Source organism: Homalodisca vitripennis, chromosome X (genome assembly GCF_021130785.1).
Source record: "Homalodisca vitripennis isolate AUS2020 chromosome X, UT_GWSS_2.1, whole genome shotgun sequence".
Classification (NCBI taxonomy): domain Eukaryota; kingdom Metazoa; phylum Arthropoda; class Insecta; order Hemiptera; family Cicadellidae; genus Homalodisca; species Homalodisca vitripennis.
This window is the reverse complement of record NC_060215.1, coordinates 106,442,332-106,465,297: the sequence shown is the minus strand read 5'-3', so window position 1 is coordinate 106,465,297 and position 22,966 is coordinate 106,442,332. Positions and strand designations below refer to the sequence as shown.

Here is a 22,966-nt window from a genome sequence, read left to right as displayed (position 1 = left end):
AGATTAATTAGTACTATGATATTTTTAACATTTGTCAAATCACATGTTTACCAAATCCAAACTGCAAATTTTTTGTGATATCAATAAATAAATAAGCAATAACAAGATTTGAATTGGTACTTACGAGATGTTGAAGGATGTGTCTTGTTTGTGTATAGAACACCAAGTTCTCTCTTAAGCTCTTAGCAAATACATTAATGATGTGAATGAGGTATATAAGCTTAATAGACCACTGTTGTTGTGCAGTTACGCCACTAACTGTGTGGAATGCCAGCGCCTGCAGGCTAGGTGGGAGGCTGTTGGAGCCAAGCTGAAGACACGACTCAATACTGCCAGAGTCAACCGTCAAACTACAGGTCGAGTCACCTCTCGCCGTTTCGGAGTCGTTGAAACACCTGTTTTTATCTTGTCAGTATTCTAGCTTTCCATCTATCTTCAGTCTGTAGTTAAATGTAGTCCTATAATTAGAATGAAATAACTGTACTGAAATTCAAAATACTGAGGCAAGGAATGGGTTGGGTTGGAGGAGAAAGAAACAGGAGTACAAAGACTCCCAATAGCCATTCTTGTAATGTTAGTCCTTCAGATTGTTTAGTACAACAGATTGTTGAAATGTTCGGTATATGATGCCACAATTCCTTTTTGAGGCATTACACCTCATTCGTTAATCTGGTGACTACCATGTAAATTATTGTTGCATTACAATGACCATAGTATTTTACCTTCTTGCCCTAGGCTTTAATTAGTGGCTGTATTAGCAAAGTGTAACTAATACAGGCAAATAAATACCACTGATACGGTAATAAATTTTACTCAAAGTGGTCTACCAATCAGTATAGAAGAAGGTCCATTCTTAACCCTCCAGTGGTTGATTCACTATACAACTTCTTGTAGTTCAGCCAGTTTTGTAAGATTTGCCATGTTATATAAAATAAAATAGCAAGAATACCATATTAAAAAGAAAATGTGTACTATTGTATATAATTTTATTCAAAACATGCCGTACAGTTCAAGTATAATCTTAAAAATTACTAATCATATAGTTTAAAATTTTGTTACTTGATAGAATATGTAACAATTATTAATGACCACTTTATAAATGACAACAAAAACAAAACAATACGTATACATTTGTTCTGTATACAGAACAATATATTCTTTCTGAAAAAAGTTATGTACAAAAACTTAAACTAGTGCATTATGCAGAAAATATCTGTATATGGAAGAACTACTGCAGTTTGAGCCATAGCTCAGTTTCTGAAAGAAGAAATTAATACACAGTTTCTACTCATACTGAGTATAATCCAATGAGAGAAGTATCGACACAGCTGCAGACAGCTGTTTACAGTAATATCGAATTGCCAATGCAACATCAATGAACTGCAGGAGGGTTAAATATTGAGCGGGATATTTTGCACAATAAGTGAATTCAGAAGTATGAAATAAGTGGGTGGAATGGTATGTAATTAAGTGTATAAAAATGGCTCTTTTGTGTTTCTACAAAACACCACTTGGTATAATAGAAATGAAAATGTTCAATCTTAAAATATTTCAAAGAACATGTTTTAAATTAAAATCTAAGTGTGTTATGATATTAATTTATTACTAAAAAATATTGTGTATGAAAAATTTTAATTTTGAATACTGTGATAGGTTTCGTCAAGGAAAGATGTACCGCTACAACATTCCTAAGTACGATGTGACTTCGTTTGTGACATTTGCCACCGATTGGTACAAGAACGCTCGTACTGAAAATGTTCCTGTACCCAAGACTCCTTTGTAAGTATCATCTGAGAGCTCGAGTATTTAACCTAAATTTTTTTCAGACATGATAAAATATATTTAGTTTTATTTTTTGGATAATTTTGAAATCATAACTTTCTATACATTTTTACATATAAGAGAATATATATAGCAAGAGAAATAATAGCAAGTCGTAATAAGTTCATCCGAATATGGACTTATCGTGTAAAAATTAAAATATTCTTTCAAAAGCCTTTTCAAATCCCAAAAATACTTTGAATATTTATAGACAATAGACAAAATATCTTTATTACATGATCATAAAGAACAGTAATTGAGTCATTAAATTTTTGTTTACATAACATAAAATTAATAGCATATAACATATTACATAAATAGGTCAGAGTTTAAAAATACGTCTTCGTTGTAGAAGGGTCTCTCTTGGAGCCATTCATTCAGGGCGTTTTATTTATTTTATAGATATAAATATTATAGTACAAAACTAAACATGCTGTCATATGATTGTTAGAGCCTCATATGACAACATGGCGCAGACGGTACTGTTTCCGGTCATGAAGGTGTGCGATTGTGAAAATCAGTACGGAAAGGACAATCAGTTGTCTGACAATGGCAAGTACTGTGAAGAACAGATCAGGAGTGCAACCAAAAATTAAGAAAAAGAACAATTGTCAGTAATTATGCCGCATCCGTCATCAATTCGTGTTCTGACAGAACTATCCTGGTTAGGTAGTAAGGCGGATGATTGGATTTTTGTCAAAAGATAAGTTTAATATTTATGTTGTTGCTTCAAAACCGTAGCACCGTAATTATCGAGTAGCACTTTTATTAATCATAGATGGAGATAGAGTGCTTAAAATATATAACAATTTCACTTACGAACCAAATGAAAGCAAACATTATATTAGCGTTTTGTTAAACAAGTTTGATTATTATTTTTTTTCCTGAAAGGAACATAACGTATGAACGACACATGTTCTTTTTGTAATGTCGCCGCCAAACTGTAATGTTTCTATGCACTGCACCATTAATGTTATTAATTTGTATAGGAGTGAAATAAGACTCGAATAGACTTTGCAATTTACACCGGCGGAGTGGACACAAAAATACGTGGTGTTACATGGTTGTTGGAAGAGCACGGAGTGAAAGAGAAAGGACAATTTTATAACATATTTTTTACTCTAATATTTTAACATAACAGAAAAAATTTGACTTTACTTCAAGTAAGTAACAGTTACTTTAACACACATTTTTTTAACACAAAAGCTTTTATTTAAAATGAGTATGTAATTAAACAAAATAATATTAAAGCATATAAGTAACAAAACATTTGAGTAACTTATGAAATATTGACAAATTAAATAATATCATGAATATTTACAAATTAAGCTTTGATACGGGTCGACGATCTCATACTGGGCATCGTCATTCCGTATTTTGGTGTTGTTGAACAACTGATGGTGATGTCATGGACTGACGTAGTGGAGAGGAAATAGCCTGACGGGAAGAATGAGATATTCTAGGACTGCGGAGAGGGGTGGTGGAAGGAGGGGTACCGGCTGTTTCTACCATGTGACCACTGTCACGGCCAACTTGACATTTGGGTAACAACAAGTCATGAGGACTAATGTTACTGTTTACCTTACTAGTGACAATTGATTCATTTGGCAAGGCTATCAATTGATCAATATGTCGTTTCCAGATAAAGTCATTTTGTAATTTAACCAGATAGGAAACAGAACTTAGAATATTAACAATTACTCCCTCAATCCATTTATCTTTTCCTCTGTAATCCTGGACTAAGAATGGTTGCCCTGTATACAATTCTCTGGTTTTACTCCCCCCATAGTTACTTTTTTGTTTTTCCTGGTTTTTATGAACTGTATTTATTTACAACACTGGGTCTTATTAAATCAAACCTAGTTCTTAAATAACGGTTAAACATTAGCTTAGCTAGTGTCTCATTAGTAGTTGAATGAACAGCATTCCTATAGGCTAATAAAAATCTATTTAATGCTAACCCAACATCCTGTTTTTCAGATAATGCACATCGTAATCTCTTTTTTTTACAGTCTTCACTGAGTTTTCAGCTTGACCATTACTAGCTGGTCTGTAAGGATGTGTCAAAGTATGTTTTATACCATTAGCTTTCAAAAATTGTCTATATTCAAAAGAAATGAAGGGTGGACCATTATCCGATACTATATGCTCCGGCAACCCGAAACGAGCAAACATTGTTAACTTATCAATAGTTTGTGGAGCAGAAGTTGACGATACCATCTCTACCTCTAACCACTTAGTATGATTATCAATAACAATGAGAAATAACTTAGAGTTATACGGTCCTAAAATATCTACATGAAGTCTCTCCCATGGTCTCCTACGATATTCCCAGACTGTAAATTACTTTTTGGGGGATTAGCTCTTTCCATAAGACATAGTGAACAGCTATTTACAATTAATTCAATGTCCTGATCAATTCCAGGCCACCAAATGTATGATCGAGCAATACTTTTCATCTTTACTATCCCCAAATGCCCGCAATGTACATCATCTAATAATTGTCTTACGTAAAACTCGCGGTACTACTACTCTAGGGCCCCACATTAAAATGTCTGATGCTACAGATAGTTCACTCTGCTTTTGAAAATAAGCACTTAGTTTATTACTAGCATCAAAGTTAGGCCATTCTATCTTAACATACGTTAGTACTTTACTCAACTCTTCATCTTTCTTTGTTTCATCTTGCACTATTTTGAAATCCAAAGGAATCTCATTGTCCTTAAGACTTTGTAAGTAAAAATACATTTCATATTTTACTTACATTTCATAAATATTTTTTATTGTTTGCATAAAATATATTTCATTTTCATCACATTCTCTATTTATTTGCATTGCCTCCTTAATATTTACAGGTAACCTAGATAGGCAATCAGCTGTTTGGTTGGATTGAGATTTAATATATTGAATGTCAAAACTATACCCGGGAAAAAATAATGCATAACGCTGCATTCTACCTGCTGCATAAGATGGAAGTCCCTTTTTCGGTCCGAAAATGGACAGTAATGGTTTGTGGTCTGTCAACAATGTAAACTTGTTACCAAAAAGGTATTGATTGAATTTACGTACTGCGTAAACAATAGCTAAAGCCTCGCGGTCGATTACACTATACGCTTGTTCGGTTTTTGACAACGATCTAGACCCAAAGCAAATAGGTCTTTCTGTACATTAATGGACAGTAATGGTTTGTGGTCTGTCAACAATGTAAACTTGTTACCAAAAAGGTATTGATTGAATTTACGTACTGCGTAAACAATAGCTAAAGCCTCGCGGTCGATTACACTATACGCTTGTTCGGTTTTTGACAACGATCTAGACCCAAAGCAAATAGGTCTTTCTGTACCATTCTTTTCAACTTGACTTAACACACATCCAATGCCATAAGCTGAACTGTCCGTTGTCAGAAGTAAAGGAAGTTCCGGATCATAATGCGCTAAAATAGGAGCTGAAACTAGTTTCTCCTTTATCATTTGAAAGGCTTTTTTACAAGCTACATTCCATTGATATGGTACGTTCTTTTGTAATAATCTATACATTGGTGTAGTCAAAGTTGACAAATTTGGTACAAACTTACAATGATAATTTACTAATCCTAAAAATGACAGCTGTGTCACATTCGTAGTGTCATATTCGTAGGTCAAAATAGCTGATACTTTACTCTCTGAGGTACTCAGACCCTCTTAGAACATAACCTAGGTATTCTATGGATTCACACAAAAAATCTACATTTGTCTCTGCGTATTGTTAGACCATTTTTACTTAACCTCTCAAAAACTTCTCTTAATCTTTGGATATGCTCCGTTTCATTACTAGCAGTAATTAGTATATCATCTAGGAATACTGCTGTACCTGGGATACCCCTAAGAATTTGTTCAACTATTCTTTGGAAAATACCAGGACATGAACTGATCCCGTAAGGTATACGATTGTATCTAAATAACCCCTTGTGTGTACTGATCGTACAGTATTCTGTGGATTGTGCATAAGCATGAGAGAGATCAATTTTGGAAAAGGTCTGTCCCTTTTGTAATGATGCTAGCAAATCTTCAATTCTGGGTATTGGATGCCGATAAGTTTCAATACACGGGTTTACTGTGATTTTATATTCTCCGCAAATTCTTATTGTGCCATCCGATTTCAAAACTGGCACAATAGGCGTTCCCCACTCGCTTGTAGTTACAGGTGTTAGAATACCACTTTCCACTAATCGATCTAACTCTTTCTTGACTTTTTCTTTTAGTGAAAAAGGAATTGGCCTAGGCCTGAAAAATTTTTGATTTGGATTTGAAAATTTTGGATCTTTAAGTTTTTGTTTTACAGGTTCACCTATGTAAGTCCCTAACTCCTCTTTAAACACTTCCGGAAAACTCTGTATCAGTTCATTAACAATTGTATTTTTACTTCCTAAAGGGCTCATTTGAACATCAGTTTTATTAAGTTTTTCATCTGGAATACTTATAACTATTTTTAACTCCTTGATCCAATCCCTACCTAGCAAAGGTTTTGCTCCATTTACAATAACATACAAGTCTAGCAGTTTGGTTTGCCCTTCATACTTTACATTTACAGAAATCTGCCCAATAGGCTTAATAGATGTGTTAGTATATGAACTTAGAGTTAAGTCAGTAGGTTTTAATACAACATTCTTAAAATTACTCTCATAAAAACTTTGTGAAATAACAGAAACGCAAGCCCCCCTATCTACTTCAAAAGAAACTACTTTGTTTTCAACTAGTACGTTACACAGAATAGGTCTTACTCTAACTCTCTTAAGGTGAATGGTTTCCTCATTTTGAATATGGAACAAATTTGTTAGGCTTGTGTCTAATACGTTATCTTCATAGTTAGTATTTTGATTCGGTTCCTTTGATCAACTTCATTAACATAATGTTGCTTACTATGAGAGAATGTATTCTTAGGTCTAAAGTTTTTGTTTGTAGCTTTATTAGTAGACGAAAAATTTGAGAAGGACTTACCCCTTTCCTTTTGTTTACACATCTGCATCAAATGACCCTGCTTCTTACAAAAATTACAGGTATAAGATCTAAATCTGCACGAATTTGTCGTATGCCCCACTTTGCCACAACAATAACACATCACTCCCCCCTTTTGATGAGAGCTGGATGTAGACCGTTGTTGTAGGCCTAACTTGTTGTGCTGTGGTTGACGTGAAGAGTGTGTTGTTTGGGCTGTCTGCTTCCTGCTGTGTACCTGGTGGATCCGTGTCGTCGTCGCTGTTGCTATTCCCGTGCTTCCGTGATGACGGGGCTGTCTCTGTCGGCTGCTTTCAGTGATGTTGCTATGCTGACTGCTTTCTCGTACGTTAAATCCGATTCAGCTAGTAACCGTTTTTTGATAGACTCACTTCTGATACCACTAACTATCCTGTCTCTGAGATATCCTAATTTGTCCTTGAACTCACAGTGAATTGATAACCGCTTAAATAGCACAATGTATTCAGCCACATTTTCATGTTCATTTTGGTTACGTAAACTGAATTTATAACGTTCAGCGATGAACTAAGGTTTGGGATACAAATGTCTTTTCACAATTTTAATTAATTCTTCATAAGTCTTTGTATTCAGTTTGGCTGGCGAATACAAGTTCCTTAACAAATTATATGTTCTAACACCAACAACTGCTAACAAAGTACTCACTTTCTTTTCCGTTTTAATATCATTGGCATCGACGAAAATTTCAAATCTTTCCACATATGAAGTCCATGTTTCCTCTGCGCTGTCGAATTGACCGATGAATCCCACCATGTTGGATGACGCCAAGCTGTTGGTAAATAAGTTGTCCAAAAACAATGGTGAAATAATGTCCATGAAAAACTTGTAGCGTTGACTACCGATAAACTATGCACACGATCCTAACTGTATGTACACCTTTCTATACTTGTCATGTGAGTATGAAACAGAACAAGGCCGACGCTTGCCTACCGAACTAATGCACCTTATTGCACTATAGAATGGAGGTTATGTATCACTCCACCACGCCGCTCACTTGATTAAACTGTTGCATTCCTTTATCCTAGTCACCAAAATGTAATGTTGCTACCAAACTGTAATGTTTCTATGCACTGCACCATTAATGTTATTAATTTGTAAAGGAGTGAAATAAGACTCGAATAGACTTTGCAATTTACACCGGCGGAGCAGGGCATGGAGTGAAAGAGAAAGGCTCTTGTTTGTTGGAGAGGGATGATGCTTTGATGTGATTGGTTTGTAGGATCGCGTGACTTGCTCCGCCAATGCAACGTTTATTAAATAACCGCATGATTTGTGATACCAACATAATTGATTAACAAGAATATAAATGTTAATAAGAAAAATATTAATACATATAGCAATACACTACACTTTTTACATGAACTAGGTGAAAATATAGACTTGTACGTAACTGATTTAAGGGATTTGGGCAGTACATGTGACTTCAGCAATCTCATACCCAGCCTAATTAAGACAAATAAATTTCAGGAATCAGTGGCAGGAATTTGAAGGATATGTTATTAGGAATTAAACAATTGGACAAATAGGCCTTGGATCATTGTCGAGCATCGGGAAGAACTTTGCAACAGTTACAGGACATTTGTTCGGATACCAGTGCATAAAGTGTGCAAGTCTCAACGACGCAAGTTCGAGGGACAGAGGCACAATAGCAGCAAGCAGACATCATCATTATAACTGCAGACACAATCAACCGCCAATATCACAACTATACGATGGTCCTCATAACAACAGGTTGTGGTCATCTCATTCTTTGAACTTTAATGAAGATAAAATGAGCTTCAGTGGTAAAAGTGCTTTAAATGTGGTTGTTTCCATGATAAATGTAAGTGTCCAGCATATGGCAAAAAAGTGCTAAGTGTGATTTATTTAATCACTTTGCAAATCAGTGCTGAAAAAAATGTGAGTGAAGCTGAAGAGGACGCCTTGCTTATTGGTGAAATTCATCAAATATCTGTAAAAAGTTATAAGTAATTGTTTGCAAACTTAAATGTTGAAAATAAAAATATTAGTTTTAAGATAGATACAGGTGCAGAGATCAATATTATAAATAGGAACACTTTTATTCATTAAATTTAAGTGTCAGTCTAATGAAAACAAAAACATCGTTGACTTATATACTGGTCAATAACTAATGGTTGTGATCCCCAATGAACTGGGAAAGTACCTCACCAGGGGTGACAGTAAGTTGACACTCAAGACCAATAGGGGATCCGAATCCAACCAATGGTTGGACATTGGATAAATGCTAGTTAAGCATCCAGTGAGAGGTGGCCTTGCTTTCGACAGAACCCCAGGATCTAGACTAGTGTCTGGATTATGCACTCTGCACAGCGGTTGCGCTGCATCAAAAATGTTCCAACATAGAATGAAGCAAAAGTTTGATGTAGTAGAAGTGTATATCGATGATCTGATAGTCTGGAGCCGAGATAAACATGAACATGATATTTGACTTAAGTTGGTCGTAGACAAAATGCACCTTGAAAACATTAAGCTTAACAAGAATAAGTTCAAAATCAGTATAAAAGAAATCAACTAACTAGGAAATAAAATAAGCAATAACCGGATAACTATTGATTTAAACAAGGTCCATGTCATAAACTTCATGGAGCCTCCTACTGATAGAAAATCGCTTGAGTGGTTTTTAGGTTTAGTGACTTAAGTAGGTTCATACCTAAGGTGTCAGAGTTAACAGTCACACTGAGGGTAATATTGAAAAAAGATTGTCTTTAACTGGCAATATGAGCAACAAAATGCATTTTACAATCTTAAAAAAATGTTAATTAATAGTCCTATCTTATAATGTTTTGATGTAAACAAACCCAAAACTCTTATTATTGACAGTGGTAAAGATGGATTAAGGACTGAGCTCCTACAGAACAATTTGCCTGTAGCATATGCTAGTAAAGCTTTAAACAAAACCCAGACATGTTATCTAGCAATAGTCTTTGGTTGTGTATGTTTTCACCAGTACATCTTTACTCACCCTAATGAAACAATTGAAACTGACCACAAACCTCTTGTAGCGATGTTTATGAAGAATCTCAAGGCATGTCCCCCTTGACTACTACGTATGCTAATTAAATTGAAACAGTATCAATTTAACTTAGTGTATAACTGCAGTAAAAATTTGTTTATAGCGGATACACTGTCTCTGTGTGTTTAATAAGAATGATCAAACCACCCTAGAATTAGACGATTCTGAAATAGAAGCTCATGTAGACTATGTTCAAGACAATTTAAATGTAAGTCATGTTAATTTGTTTGCTAATGTTGGTAGGATGAACTGTAGGTAATGTGATGATTAAGTACATTGTAGGTATTGTTTGACCTCATAAAATGCAACTACCAGAAAGCATAAGGCAATTTTGGCCAGATAGAGACGAACTTAAATACTCTTAACGGTTTAAATTTTCAAAGGTACTGCAATTGTAGTCCCACAAAAAATAAGAAGCGAAATGCTTAGGCGACTACACTTCCCACAAAAATTAAATTAAAAGACTATTATGTCAAAGGAATAATACCTAAGGTTAGGAATAAACCTAGGTTTTATGCTGTCCAGAGTGAAGAAACGGGTAAAACCTATGTAAGGAATAGATTCCATATTCACTGGCTTTAACACTGATGATGATGATAGTCAGGTTAAAAACACACACATTTAATTTAAGTTCAATTTGTGATAGTCTATGATTTTATTTATATACAAGTATGACCATCAGGTGTTAGAATATATGATTAAAATATTTTATATAATGGCATTCTCTTTCATTGTTGACTTCTTCACAATATTTGTACTTATTTTCACACCCAGCTAGCCTAATTATGTATTATTTCAATTTCTATAAAGGATGTCCCTAATGATCTTTCAAAAGTGTTATTCATTATTTAATTTACACAGTCTAGTTATTTAATTTTGCAAGGTTAATTTTATTTTATTTCAGCAAGATTTGAGGTTAAGTGGTAGAAAGGACTTTATAGTCCTAACTTCGCATCTAATACAGACATTTTTCATTTATTTTCATTTCAATGAGGTTTCATATGATTGTTAGAACCTGTTAGACATATGTAGGCCGACCATACAAAGGTGACCTGATGAGCAGAGGCCTGCGAGCCACTGCCGTTGTAAACCACTCTTGTCAATAAAGTCATGCTGTGTACAAAGTGAGTCTCATTTCTCTACAGCATAACACATGCTACTTGCTTATTGACAGACATATACAGGGTGATTCATGAAGTTCTCCCCCCACTTCTATAGCACATTGTACTAGTAAAAATAATGAAAAAATGTTATATAAACATAGGTCCGAAAACGCTTCGTTAGCGAGTTACAGCTAGCGAAAGATTTCGCCTGAATTTCTGGGTAAAGAGTAAAATAAAGGCATACTGAACTTTTGGAAAGGTTAAATTAAGTAAGAAATATCATGGATTCTTATGTATTTTTACCTGATAAAGCTAATAAAATTGGTTTCAGAACTGTACATGTAGTAGTTTTTGAGGGATTCAGGGTTAAATGCAAAAAATTGGGACACGAAACAATGTTTTTATTAAGTTTGATGTACAATAACTTTGTTAAATTGGTAATAAATACATAAAATCAACATACATTAATTGTAGAGAATTTTAATTCTGAGAAAATTGATATAATCAAAGGTCTAAAATAAAACAGAAATAAGTACGAAAAAATCGATTTTATTCAGTATAATACATTACTAGTTTTAAGCCAAATGAATCAGGTTGGGCCAACCGTACACGCACCTTTTTATAATAGATGTTCGAAAATGAGGCCATCATTATCAATACATTTTGCAGCACGTTTGTGTATTGTTTTTCTTTTGCGTTTCTTAATTTTTCAGGACTTCCCTGTATTTGCACAGCCGAATCCATAATACGGGCAATTAATTCATCACGAGAATTAACTTTTGTCTTGTATACAATGTCTTTCATCCATCCCCAGATGCAATAATCCAATGGAGATAGATCTGGTGATCTTGGTGGCCAAGGGTGAGGGCCCTCCCACGGGACCAATCCAGTGTCCAGGAAATTGATGATTTAAGTAAGCAGAAACGGCACGTGAAAAGTGGGGAGGTGCTCCGTCATGCTGGAAGTACAAATTTTGTTCTGAGATGTAAAGGAACATTCTCTAACAGCTGTGGCAACTCTTCTTGAAGGAAATTGCAAATAGAACTCAGCATTTAGGCGTCCAGGTAATATGAAAGGTCCAATCAGCCGATTGTGCAAAAGGCCACACCAGACATTGACGCTAAATCGGTGTTGAAAGTTTCTGTTTCCACTACCTCATGTGGATTTTCTTCTGCCCATGAGTGTTCATTGTGCAAGTTATTGACACCATCCCGAGTGAATTGTGCCTCATTCGTAAACAAAATACGCTTGTAGAGTTGATTATTAATATTCAAAAAGTTGCAAAACTCCAAGCGAAGCGGACCATCCCCTAGCTGTAGATTTTGAACCTTTTGTTTATGAAACGGATAAAATTTGTTTTGATTAAGTGACCTCCACACGTTGACTGCGAAACTCCTATCCGCCTAGAAATAAGTCGTGTACTTACACCTGGACTGCGATGAAACAGCATTAATAACAATATCATCATCAAGTTGGACAGTTCGTTCCATAATTGGTTCTAGTACTTGGTAGTGATCCTGTTTTCCCGAAGAGTACGAAAAGTTCCTGAAATTGTTTTGGTATCTGGAATCCTCCTATTAGGGTAACGTAGTTCATATTCTTCTACAGCAGCTCTAGCATTACCATTACAGTAACCCAAAATAAAAACCATATCAGCGTATTCCTCTGATGTAAAATAAGTAAGGCATTTTTTCACTGAATAAACAATCGAATTATAACTCACAGAAAAAATTGCATTTAATAACACGATTCACAGAACCCGATCTCCTGCTGTAGCATGCAAAACACCACTAATACACAGTTCTAACGTAACAGTACAGAATACCATTGTTGATCAGCTGTTATTCGTGCGTTACCAACTTAGAAATTAATAAAACAAAAAACTGCATTTCGATGATTAGTAAAACAATAATAGGAAAATGTTTGCTTCATTTATTTTCGAACATTTGATGTAAATTTTTATAAAAAAAAAAATATAACGTAATAAAACCTGATATTTTTATTTACAAACAAATTTATTTAACAGTTAATCTTGTTTTCTCAATTTATCTCATCATTAAGGAACAAACATTTTGTTTTTGTTTTATTTTAACTAAATACCGTACGGTATTTCTTTACAGCTAGTAATGTATTATACTGAATAAAATCGATTTTTTGGTACTTATTTCTGTTTTATTTTAGACTTTGATTATATCAATTTTCTCAGAATTAGATTCTTTACAATTAATGTTTGTTGATTTTATGTATTTATTACCAATTTAACAAAGTTATTGTACATCAAACTTAAAAAAACATTGTTTTCGTGCCCCAATTTTTTGCATTTAACCCTGAATCCCTCAAAAACTACTACAGGTACAATTCTGAAACCTATTTTATTAGCTTTATCAGGTAAAAATACATAAGAATCCACGATATTTCTTACTTAATTAACCTTTCCAAAAGTTCAGTATGCCTTTATTTTACTCTTTACCCAGGAATTCAGGCGAAATCTTTCGCTAGCTGTAACTCGCTAACGAAGCGTTTTCGGACCTATGTTTATATAACATTTTTTCATTATTTTTACTAGTACAATGTGCTGTAGAAGTGGGGGGAGAACTTCATGAATCACCCTGTATAACTATTTCTGAACTACCGTCCAAAAAGTTATAAACCATAATAATTGTATGGAGAAGTTGGGCAAATTATTGTATGTTTGTAAAAATTCCTGTTGAGAGTTTACGTTCTACACAATCGTGATAGGAACAGAAATGTTAAAACTGCACACATAATGGTGTGTAATAAGAGATTTTTGCGGATTTTGTAGTTTTTTTTCTAAATATATTATTCAAAAGTACCAATAAGCTTCTTTTGCTCTAGTATTTCTTGATAATTTGTAAGTTAGATATTTATTACAAAATTTTTGTATATTTTTATATTGTTTGGTCAGATAAATTTTATATTGCCAGTGAAGGTGCTATACAAATCAAATCAAAAATTTTTTATTTGTAATTTCATGGAGAAATACAATGGCGTCATGGTAGTAAAGTCATATTTTATATAAATATACAAAAGTGGTTTTAAATTTTACAAATTTTGATGTTGTTGTTTTAAGTCAGTGAATTCTTTGATCGAGTAAAAGGACCACTCCATGAGCCATTCTTGAAGTTTCCTCTTAACATTTTTTTGTCTGAAGATCTTCTTCAAGTAGTTAGGAAGGTAGTTAAACAATTTTGGTCCCATGTAGCTTGGCTTTTAGATTTTAGAATTAGAATGTCGGGTATAATGATGCTCAAAAACTTCTTTTTTACAAAACGGGCATGATATTTTTGTTCTCTCCATTTAAAGAAGAGAAATTTTAAGTAGCGATTTTTAAATTCCAATTTTATAGTGAATTTTGATAAAATTTCGTTCAAATTCCATGGAAAATTCCACACTCTGTATGTTGACACATTGTCCTTGAAAGGTTGCTTGAATACAGATTATCATAGTTATTTTTTAGAATTGTATGGTAAATTGTTTCTTCAAATTTATTGTTAGAACTGTATTGTAAATTTTTTTTTATACTTGTCTATTGAACAGTAATTATATTGTTTTTTGGTCTGTCCCAAAAGTGCTCTAGGACCGCCACACTACTATCTATTTATATATATATATATATATAAAATGTATTTTAGTTTTAGTTACATTAGTTTTATATTTTATGTCAAGAACAATGTGCATTTGTATTGTGTACCTTGTATCCATATAATATATCATGCAAATAAAGAATAATTTATGACTAAAAAAAAATATATATATCTTCATATAGGCTGAGACGGCGGTTCGGCAAAATGAAATTGTTTCCTTGCCTGGTGTTGTAATAATGGAGCTGTCCTGTTCTTGTTAGATTTTGATTACTGGTGTAAAGGATAACTTCCTGGATGTAGAGGGATACTGATGTGAGTATCTTTAGTTCTTTAAATGTACTTCTGCAAGAGTCAAGTGGATTGAGGTTGGCTAAAATCCTAATCACTTTTTTTTTAATTACCAGGATACGATGCACATTTTTTGCTGAGGAGTTGCCCCAGACTGTTAAGCCATATCGGAGATGAGCCTCAAAAGTGCGAAATAGGCAATTCTAGTTATCTCCTGAGTATTTGTAGCCTTTAGTCTTTTAAGGGGAGCGGGTCGTTCCTATCCCGCGCATGTTAAATTTACAAACTTTAGGTACATGTATTGTCAAAACTAAGTAAGTTACAACCTTCAAATTTTTTGTAGGCAAAGAGTACTCCTTTATAAACATCTCTTGCAACTTTAGTAAAAAAATCTTTAAAAAAATTTTTTTTAGGAATTTTTAAATATTGTGTGTAAAAAAAAATTATTTTTTTATACCAAAAAATTTTTTTTTCTCATTTGTTTTTTTAGATAGAATGATAAAAGATGCAACACCATTTGGAATTGCACTGTTCTATATGCATACCAAATTTCAATTCTCTAGCATTTATAGTTTTTGAGATACATGTACCTTTATATGAAAAAAACCAAGTTTCCGGGAAATGTCCGGTAAAGGCAAAAATGACTGCTAAACTAACCTTTTGCTGCTAAAACATCCCAGCTCCGTACTCAGGGTCATCTGGGTCTTCATTTTCCTCTTCTAATGCAAGTTTTCTTTTCCTCCTAGCAACTCTAGCCTCCTTGGTCATGTCTAAAGCAGATTTTTCTGCCTTTTTCAATCGTATTGTATCAAAATTTCGCAATGCGGCAACAGACTTCTCGCTCAGTTTGATTCCTAGCTTGTTATACACATCCAATTTGCTGGTGAATCCATTATTAAAAGTTAAAACTGCATCATATATGCCAAGTTTTAGAGTGTTTAGCCTTACAAAAACATTTTTAGGCACCTTAGACCGGACGGCATTGTTGAAACTTTCGTTCTGGTTTTGAGTCTTTTGGTCAAGGCATTTTTTTAGAAGATCCGGATTGGCTAAATCTCTATAAATTTGTTTGATCTGTACCATCACTTCATATGGCAAATTGTGTGACTTATGGCTGAAAGTCTGATGTAGGGCTTCGGCTTTATTATAACCGCACCACGACTCCGGCCCCTTTGGACATAGGCCATGTTGCGGAGTGTCATCATTCGATATTTTGTGGAAATAAGTTGCCCACACATTTTTAACCATTTGTTGAAGATCTGATCCACCTCTTTTTATAGCTAGGCCATAATATTCTTGCAGCTTGTCTATGTCATTATTTGTTAGCCTATTCTTGCCCCCTATTGCTCTATTATCTTTTAGTTTTGTTTTTCCCAACCGTTTCTTCAATTCCCTTAGTCTGCTCCCCATTCTCTTCTTGACATGATTGACGCATTCCAGTTTTCTTACTTCTACTTCATCTCCATATGGCTTATCGTCAACCACCTTTTTAAAACCATTGCTGTCACCATCTCCTAAGTATCGTACATACCGTACATTTCGATCTCTGGACTTTCGGAAAACATCTAGGGCACCTGCAACTTCCATGCCGCCACTTGACCCTTCGTAGTTTTTGGAACATATATGATCAGGTACTATTTTTTTTTTATTTTCATGTACAGTGCAGATTTGACAGTATTTGGACATTATGGAAACATCCAACACCTTGCCAGTATCTAATGATGTTACGCTGACAACCCCATTCAGTGACTTGTGTCCCCTCCTTTGCCAAGACCCATCTAAACAAACCGTCAAATCTCTTTTTGACGTTTCTTCACACTCATTTACAGACACAGCTTCCTCAATTGCCTGCTTCATACTTTCACTAGCACAATTTTCAACAGCCTGATATATTATGTTACTACAAGGTCCTATTTTTTGAGGTGGTAAAGGTAAGTCTAATAATGAACACAGAATGTTACCTGCACTGATACCTTTTCCGATCGTTCTCATGCCGTAAATAAATTTCAAGTTTACCTCATATTTTCCATTCTCATTTTTTTTAGAGTTGTAAAAATTAGTTGATTCCAAACAAACACAACATTTCAGTTCAATATTCACAGCCAATCCAAATCTTTTCTTATCCGTAGTACAAAGTTCTATGCAGTCTTCGCTATCGCAGAATTTACATTTTACAAATTTTTTTAATTGCTCACTAAATAAACTAAGATCCAAAATAACACTACCCATTCCAGTTCCTTCATAATTGTCATATTTATCAAAGGACAGTTTTTTAGAAGCAGAGCTAATGTTTGCATTAGTAGTAGGCCTAGGGCTAGGGCTAGCAGAATCTGTTTGGGTAGGCCTAGATTTAGAGTCCAACTTACGGTACTTGTTTCCTCTAAACTCACGTTTAGATTTAGTTTTGTAACTAACCTTTGCTCTTATAAGAAGTCTTATAAGAAGCATGGTTATAAGAAGTTGTAAAACACTTCAAGAAACAATACACACTCCTAATCTACCACTAACTATGAATAAAGTGCAACACTTTTAGTAAAACACAATTATCCGACACAAACACATATAACATAACCTCCTAAGCATATCAAAACAAATAAAGCAATATTCTTTCTGTCATCTGTATTCCCAGTTGTCAGTACCAGGTTGACCAACAGAGCAAAGCCATAACATACTTATAACTAACACACATGATATATATGATTGTGTCAGCCAACATCTTACGAACTGCTGCAAAAAACTAGTGAACATCTTTTGTTTGTGAATTTTTTTTGGTAATTTATAAATTTATTTGAGCATTAATACTTACATATTTTTAAAATACACACTTTAAACTATTAAAAAATGCAATAAAAAATTTTTCTAATTTTTTTTAATTTTCATCGACCTGCTCCCCTTAAGGATATAAATGCAGGAGTTAAGTTTTGAACAAAGTTGATCAATATGTGGTGTCCAGGTGAGTTTGTCATCAATAGTTACTCCCAAGTATTTAGCTTTATTATCAAGGTCAACTTCTGGGAGTCCTGTCAATTCAACTGTTCTTCTTCCAAAGTTTAGTTGTTGAGTCTTATGGTCGTTTAATACTAATTCATTCTGATTACAATATTGTTTTGCTGTATTTAGAGCGATAAAGGATGCTATTTGTGAATGAGAATTTTGTGGCATGAATGTAAGAAATTTTAGATTAAAATTTGTGACGTTTGCTATACATTGTAATATTGTCGCTGCAATAAAGCTGATTTGATTTATTTCTAGTTCTTGTACTTGTTTATTTGCTATGAGGAGGACAGTATCATCAGCATACATGAGTACCTGGCTAAGCTCTTGGAGATAGTTTGGGAGATCGTTGGTGAGCAGAATAAAAAGTACCAGTCCCAAGACAGATCCTTGAGGAATGCCTCTACTTAGAGGGAGTGGTGTTGATGTTACACGATATGAGGTGTTGTTTTTGGTATATGATATTTCTACCATTTGTGTTCTTCCCTCCAGGTAGCTTGTAAACCAATTTGCCGCATTTCCTCTGACTCCCATACCATTCATCTTTTGAAGGAGGATATTATGGTCCAGGCAGTCAAATGCTTTAGTAAAATCCAGAAAAAGGCCAGTCACAGCAGCTCCATCTTCCGTCTGATCTATAATGAATTCAGTGAGTTCTATCAATGCTGAAATTGTTCATCTTCCTTTCAGAAACCTATGTTTTTGGGTGGTTAGGACATTGTGGTCGGTCAAATGTGTTATAAGCCGGTTTAGCATTACTTTTTCAATCACTTTTGAAACTGTAGAGAGAAGGGATATATGTCTGTAGTTGTTGATGTCAGTTGGAGATCTTTTTTTTAGTTTTAGAAACACTTTGCCAACTTTAGAGCTCTAGGGAAAATGCCTTGGGAGAAAGTTTTGTTGATAATAGATGTCAGAGGTGGTCCAAGTTCCTCTAAACAGCCTTTCACAAGGATTGATGAGATGTCATCCACCCCAGCTGAAGGCTTTTGTTTGAGGTTAGAAATGGCTTCTTCTGTTTCTTTCAGGGTACAAGGCCATAACGATATATCAGGTATATGATTCTGTTGCTGGTTGAGTTGTTTGCTTGTTTGTGTGAGGTTAAGGTTTTGTCAGCTACTGTTGTAAAATAGAGATTAAGGTGGTTTGCAACAAGTAGTGGGTCTGATTGAAGTCTCCCATCAATTTCTAGTTCTATGGAGTCTGAAGTCTTGTCCTGGCATCTTTCATAATTTATCACTTGCCATAGGGCTTTTTGCTTATTACTAGATTGCTCAATGAAATGTTGTGTAGCCTGTTTTCTGAGTTTCTTAAGCTGTAGATAATACGCCCTTTTTTTGCAACAGTTTCAACTTTGGCTATGTCTCTTCCATGTAAATTTTGTTTGTCCAAGGCCTTCAGATAGTCAGTTTTTAACCTATGAGATTCTTCGTTAAACACCTTTCTATGCTTTTGTTTCTTCTTTGTCCTTGTTTTTTATATGGACAAGCTGCATTGAGTGTTCTACACAACACATTACTAAAGAACTCATAGGCTTTGTCAACGTCATGTGTATTGTATACGTAGTCAAAAGATTCAAAGCTGAGTAAGTTTTTAAGGTGATGCAAATTGTCTTTAGTAAAATGTCTACAGGTTGAGCTAGGATAGGTTTTCTTCTGTGTTTGCAGGTTTACAGTGCATAATTGTGCTGTATGGTCTGACAGACCTGTTATGATGACTTCAACACAGATGTTTTCTTTGTTAAGATTTGTGCACACTACATCAATTGAAGATGCAGAGTTGTGCACAACTCTTGTTGCTGGAAGTTCTAGTCTTACAATGTTATGACTGGTTAACATTTCTTCAAGTTTCTTCTTTTCTTGTTGTTTTGAGTTGTTAGAAACCTAAGGGAGTCTGTAATATTAATATCTCCTATAATTATAATGGGATGTTTCCAGATTGGTAGAAGGTCAAGGGTGTCAGAAAGAGCATCCAAAATGTAGTCCACATTTCCACCTGGAGGTCGGTAGAGGCCGAGGATATAGATGTCTTTATTTTTGACATTAACTTTTATTATATGTTGTTCATATATGAGTTCAGTGGAGTTAATACCGATTTGTACATTTTGTGTTGAGTTCCCTAGCTCTTCATTAGTATATATGGCTACTCCTCCTTTTTGAAGTTTTTTCTGGAGAAGCCCCCAGCCAGCAGATATCCAGGTAGTCTAGTGTTCAGGAGCTGGTCTTCTTTTAATCCATGTTCACTCAAGATAACTAAATCAGGTTTAATTTTTTGAAGAAGATAGTCAAGTCTGTTTATTTTTGAAGCTAGTGAATCCATATTTTGATGTAAGATGGTTAGTTTATTGGTTTCATCCTTTATGTGTTTTTTTTTTTTCAGAGGAAAGCCTAAAAAATTTATAGATTTAGAAGAGCTGAGAGGTTGGTTTGTTTGAAGATCGTCCAAAAAAGATTCATGGTGGTGAACATCTGCCTGAACTAGGATTTGCTGCCTGGATATGGGAAGAGATGGTCTAGCACCACAGGAGTGGATGATGTATCAGTATCAATGTTGTCAGTTTTCAGTCGATCACTGTGGTTCTTTGTCATGAGCTCCATGTAGAAATCTATATTATTGGTATAGAATTCCTCTATACTCACATCTTTGCCTCGTGGTTTTGCGTTGACTGGTGGTTCTCGTGGCATAGTAGGCTGTAATGTTTGTGTTTTTTGCATCTTACCATTTTCTCTTTGTTCTCCAGGAAGTGCAGATACTGGAAGAATATTGGTGAGCATTTTTTTCCTGAGCTACATTGGAGAACATTTATTCTTTACTAATTTTTTATGTTTATGAGTTTTTATGTAGTGTAACAGTCAAATGTTTCAATATTGAATTTTTTAAGTACATTTATTTCTAATGATACTGATATCTTTTTAATGTCTATATCTTGAAAAATAGATAAACAGTGAATTTTTAAAATACCCCCACAAATACGCTTAAAAGTGCCTGCCATTTTAGAGAAAATGATAACCAGTTTCAGAGTTAGGTGAATAGTACATTAGTCTAACATAGATATATTTTATTTTCGTTTAACCACATTAAAAACATTATGATACTTTAATTTTAGAAGGTAAACCCGACATTAATCAAATAATACCATATTATTGTTATATTTAAATTAAGACTAATTTTTATAGAATAGCAAAATAATATAGAAGGTTAAGAGTAGCCTTACAGATGTTTTTGTAGGAAAATAATACTGTAGTGTTGAAATTTATATAGTTTTGATATTGTTGGTCACAGTATTAGACAATTCGAGAGTCTGTCCATACAGCTGTGGAAACGTGTACCAAACGTTTTTGAACTGTTGGAGATCTACACTTGACACTAAAACTGTGAATGGAGGCAAAAAGAGTGATGGGTTATGTGTTGTTTGCTTAGAGAGGGAGATTTAAAAAATTTACTTTAATGGGGAGAGCCCAAGAAAACCGTGGGAGCGTGGAGGGCTATTAACCCTCCATCAGGCGCCTAAAATTAGAAACACCATCAGGCGCTCACGGAGGTTTCCTCCAGGTTAGCGAATAATGGATATCATAGTCGTTTAAACTGTTTTTATTTGTTTAAATATTCATACTGATTTAATTACAATGTAATATATTTATTTTTAGAAATTAAATAAAAATTACTCTCTTATGTAATGAATTTTCCAAATAGGAAATTCAAAATTTAAAAAAATGTTATTGTATAATAACAACATGATTTATTTTAAGGAATAATGCAATTAATTGTAAAAATGTTTAAACTACTGTAATAATATATGGAAATAAACTTAGTTTTTAACTTCTTACAAAAACAACTTACTTCAATTCTTGAGATATTATACAATTGTAATGTCAATTATTACTCTAAAATCAATATTTATTCTTTACTAAAAATTTTTTTAAACACTACACAAAGTTTCAAAACATTTTCCTTCTGGTTCTTATAACGACAATGTTTACTCCATAAACAGTACTGAAATGTTCCCTAGCACACGGGTACTGTACTGACAAGTCTCTCGTCTTCATTCTCCATTTCACAAAATTCAAATAAAATATATTGTAAAACTTACAAAGAAACCATCACAGGTCACACATTTAGGCGCACACGGATTATTACTCAATAAAAACTAAACACTATAAGGCGCTCACGGAGATTTCGTCCAAGCTCTACAAACACAACATCGGGCACTCACGGAGGAATCGTCCAGTCTCGCACGGAAGTAGACCTCATACTGACAGATTTTGACAAAGATAAGCGGGAGGCTATTGTTTCGCTTCCCCGAAAAATGCTCGTGAAGTACACTGCGGGAAACGGGTACGACTGCCAACATCAGAAAAGTAGTACTATTTTTGATAATAAAAAATACACGGAGGACAACTCCGTTTAGCACCCGATGTAGGGTTAAGTGTGGTTGCATTGACTGGGATGCTGACCTGCTTTGAGGGTTGAATAAGAACTGACTGTAACTGACTTTGTGTTTGGGATGCAGGGTTATATTTTATTGCTCTCTTGAGGGATTATGGGCATACCTTGTTCCCTCCCACTCCAAATTACAGAGTGATTAAAATGATGATAGCCAAATTGGCAAAGAACAGCTATACATTTTAAAGGTAACTATAGAGAGAAATTGAATATTTTAAAACTAATATTCTTAACATACAGGGCGATGCCGATAGAAGTACACATTTTTTCAGGGTTAATATAGGATGTGCATACAAACATATTTGTCTTAATACATATGAGGTCGCAAATGTTTTGTTTTTGAGAAAATTGAGAATTTGTGAAACGCCTCCCTGTAGGCAACACAGTGTTCCCTTTGAAATTCAGACAAAACAACGCAAAGCTGTTGAATCAAAACTTTATTTCCTTTGTTAAAACATGTTAAAGAACTACGTAATATGACCAAGAACGTAAAAAAATGTTGTTATAGCAAACGTTCACAATTTCTCCTATTTGTGTTGTTGCGTGACAAATTATTAATATTATTTTTTACAATTTTTGTTTGCATGAAATGGTTCTTTTATTTGTACTTAAGAAGAAACGCACATTTAGTTTCAGTAGCTTTGGGTTTTCGTGGCCAAATCTCGA

The 22,966-nt window shown here is 34.3% G+C and overlaps 1 protein-coding gene across 1 annotated transcript in view; it reads left to right on the top strand.

Annotated features, from left to right (window-relative positions):
- Nucleotides 1-22,966, top strand: part of LOC124369547 (thioredoxin domain-containing protein) — a 39,618-nt gene that overhangs the window by 10,099 nt on the left and 6,553 nt on the right. The window contains exons 3-4 of the mRNA XM_046827574.1: nucleotides 247-408; nucleotides 1,654-1,779. Coding sequence (XP_046683530.1) covers nucleotides 247-408; nucleotides 1,654-1,779 — 288 coding nt within the window. The remainder of the gene's footprint in view (nucleotides 1-246; nucleotides 409-1,653; nucleotides 1,780-22,966) is intronic.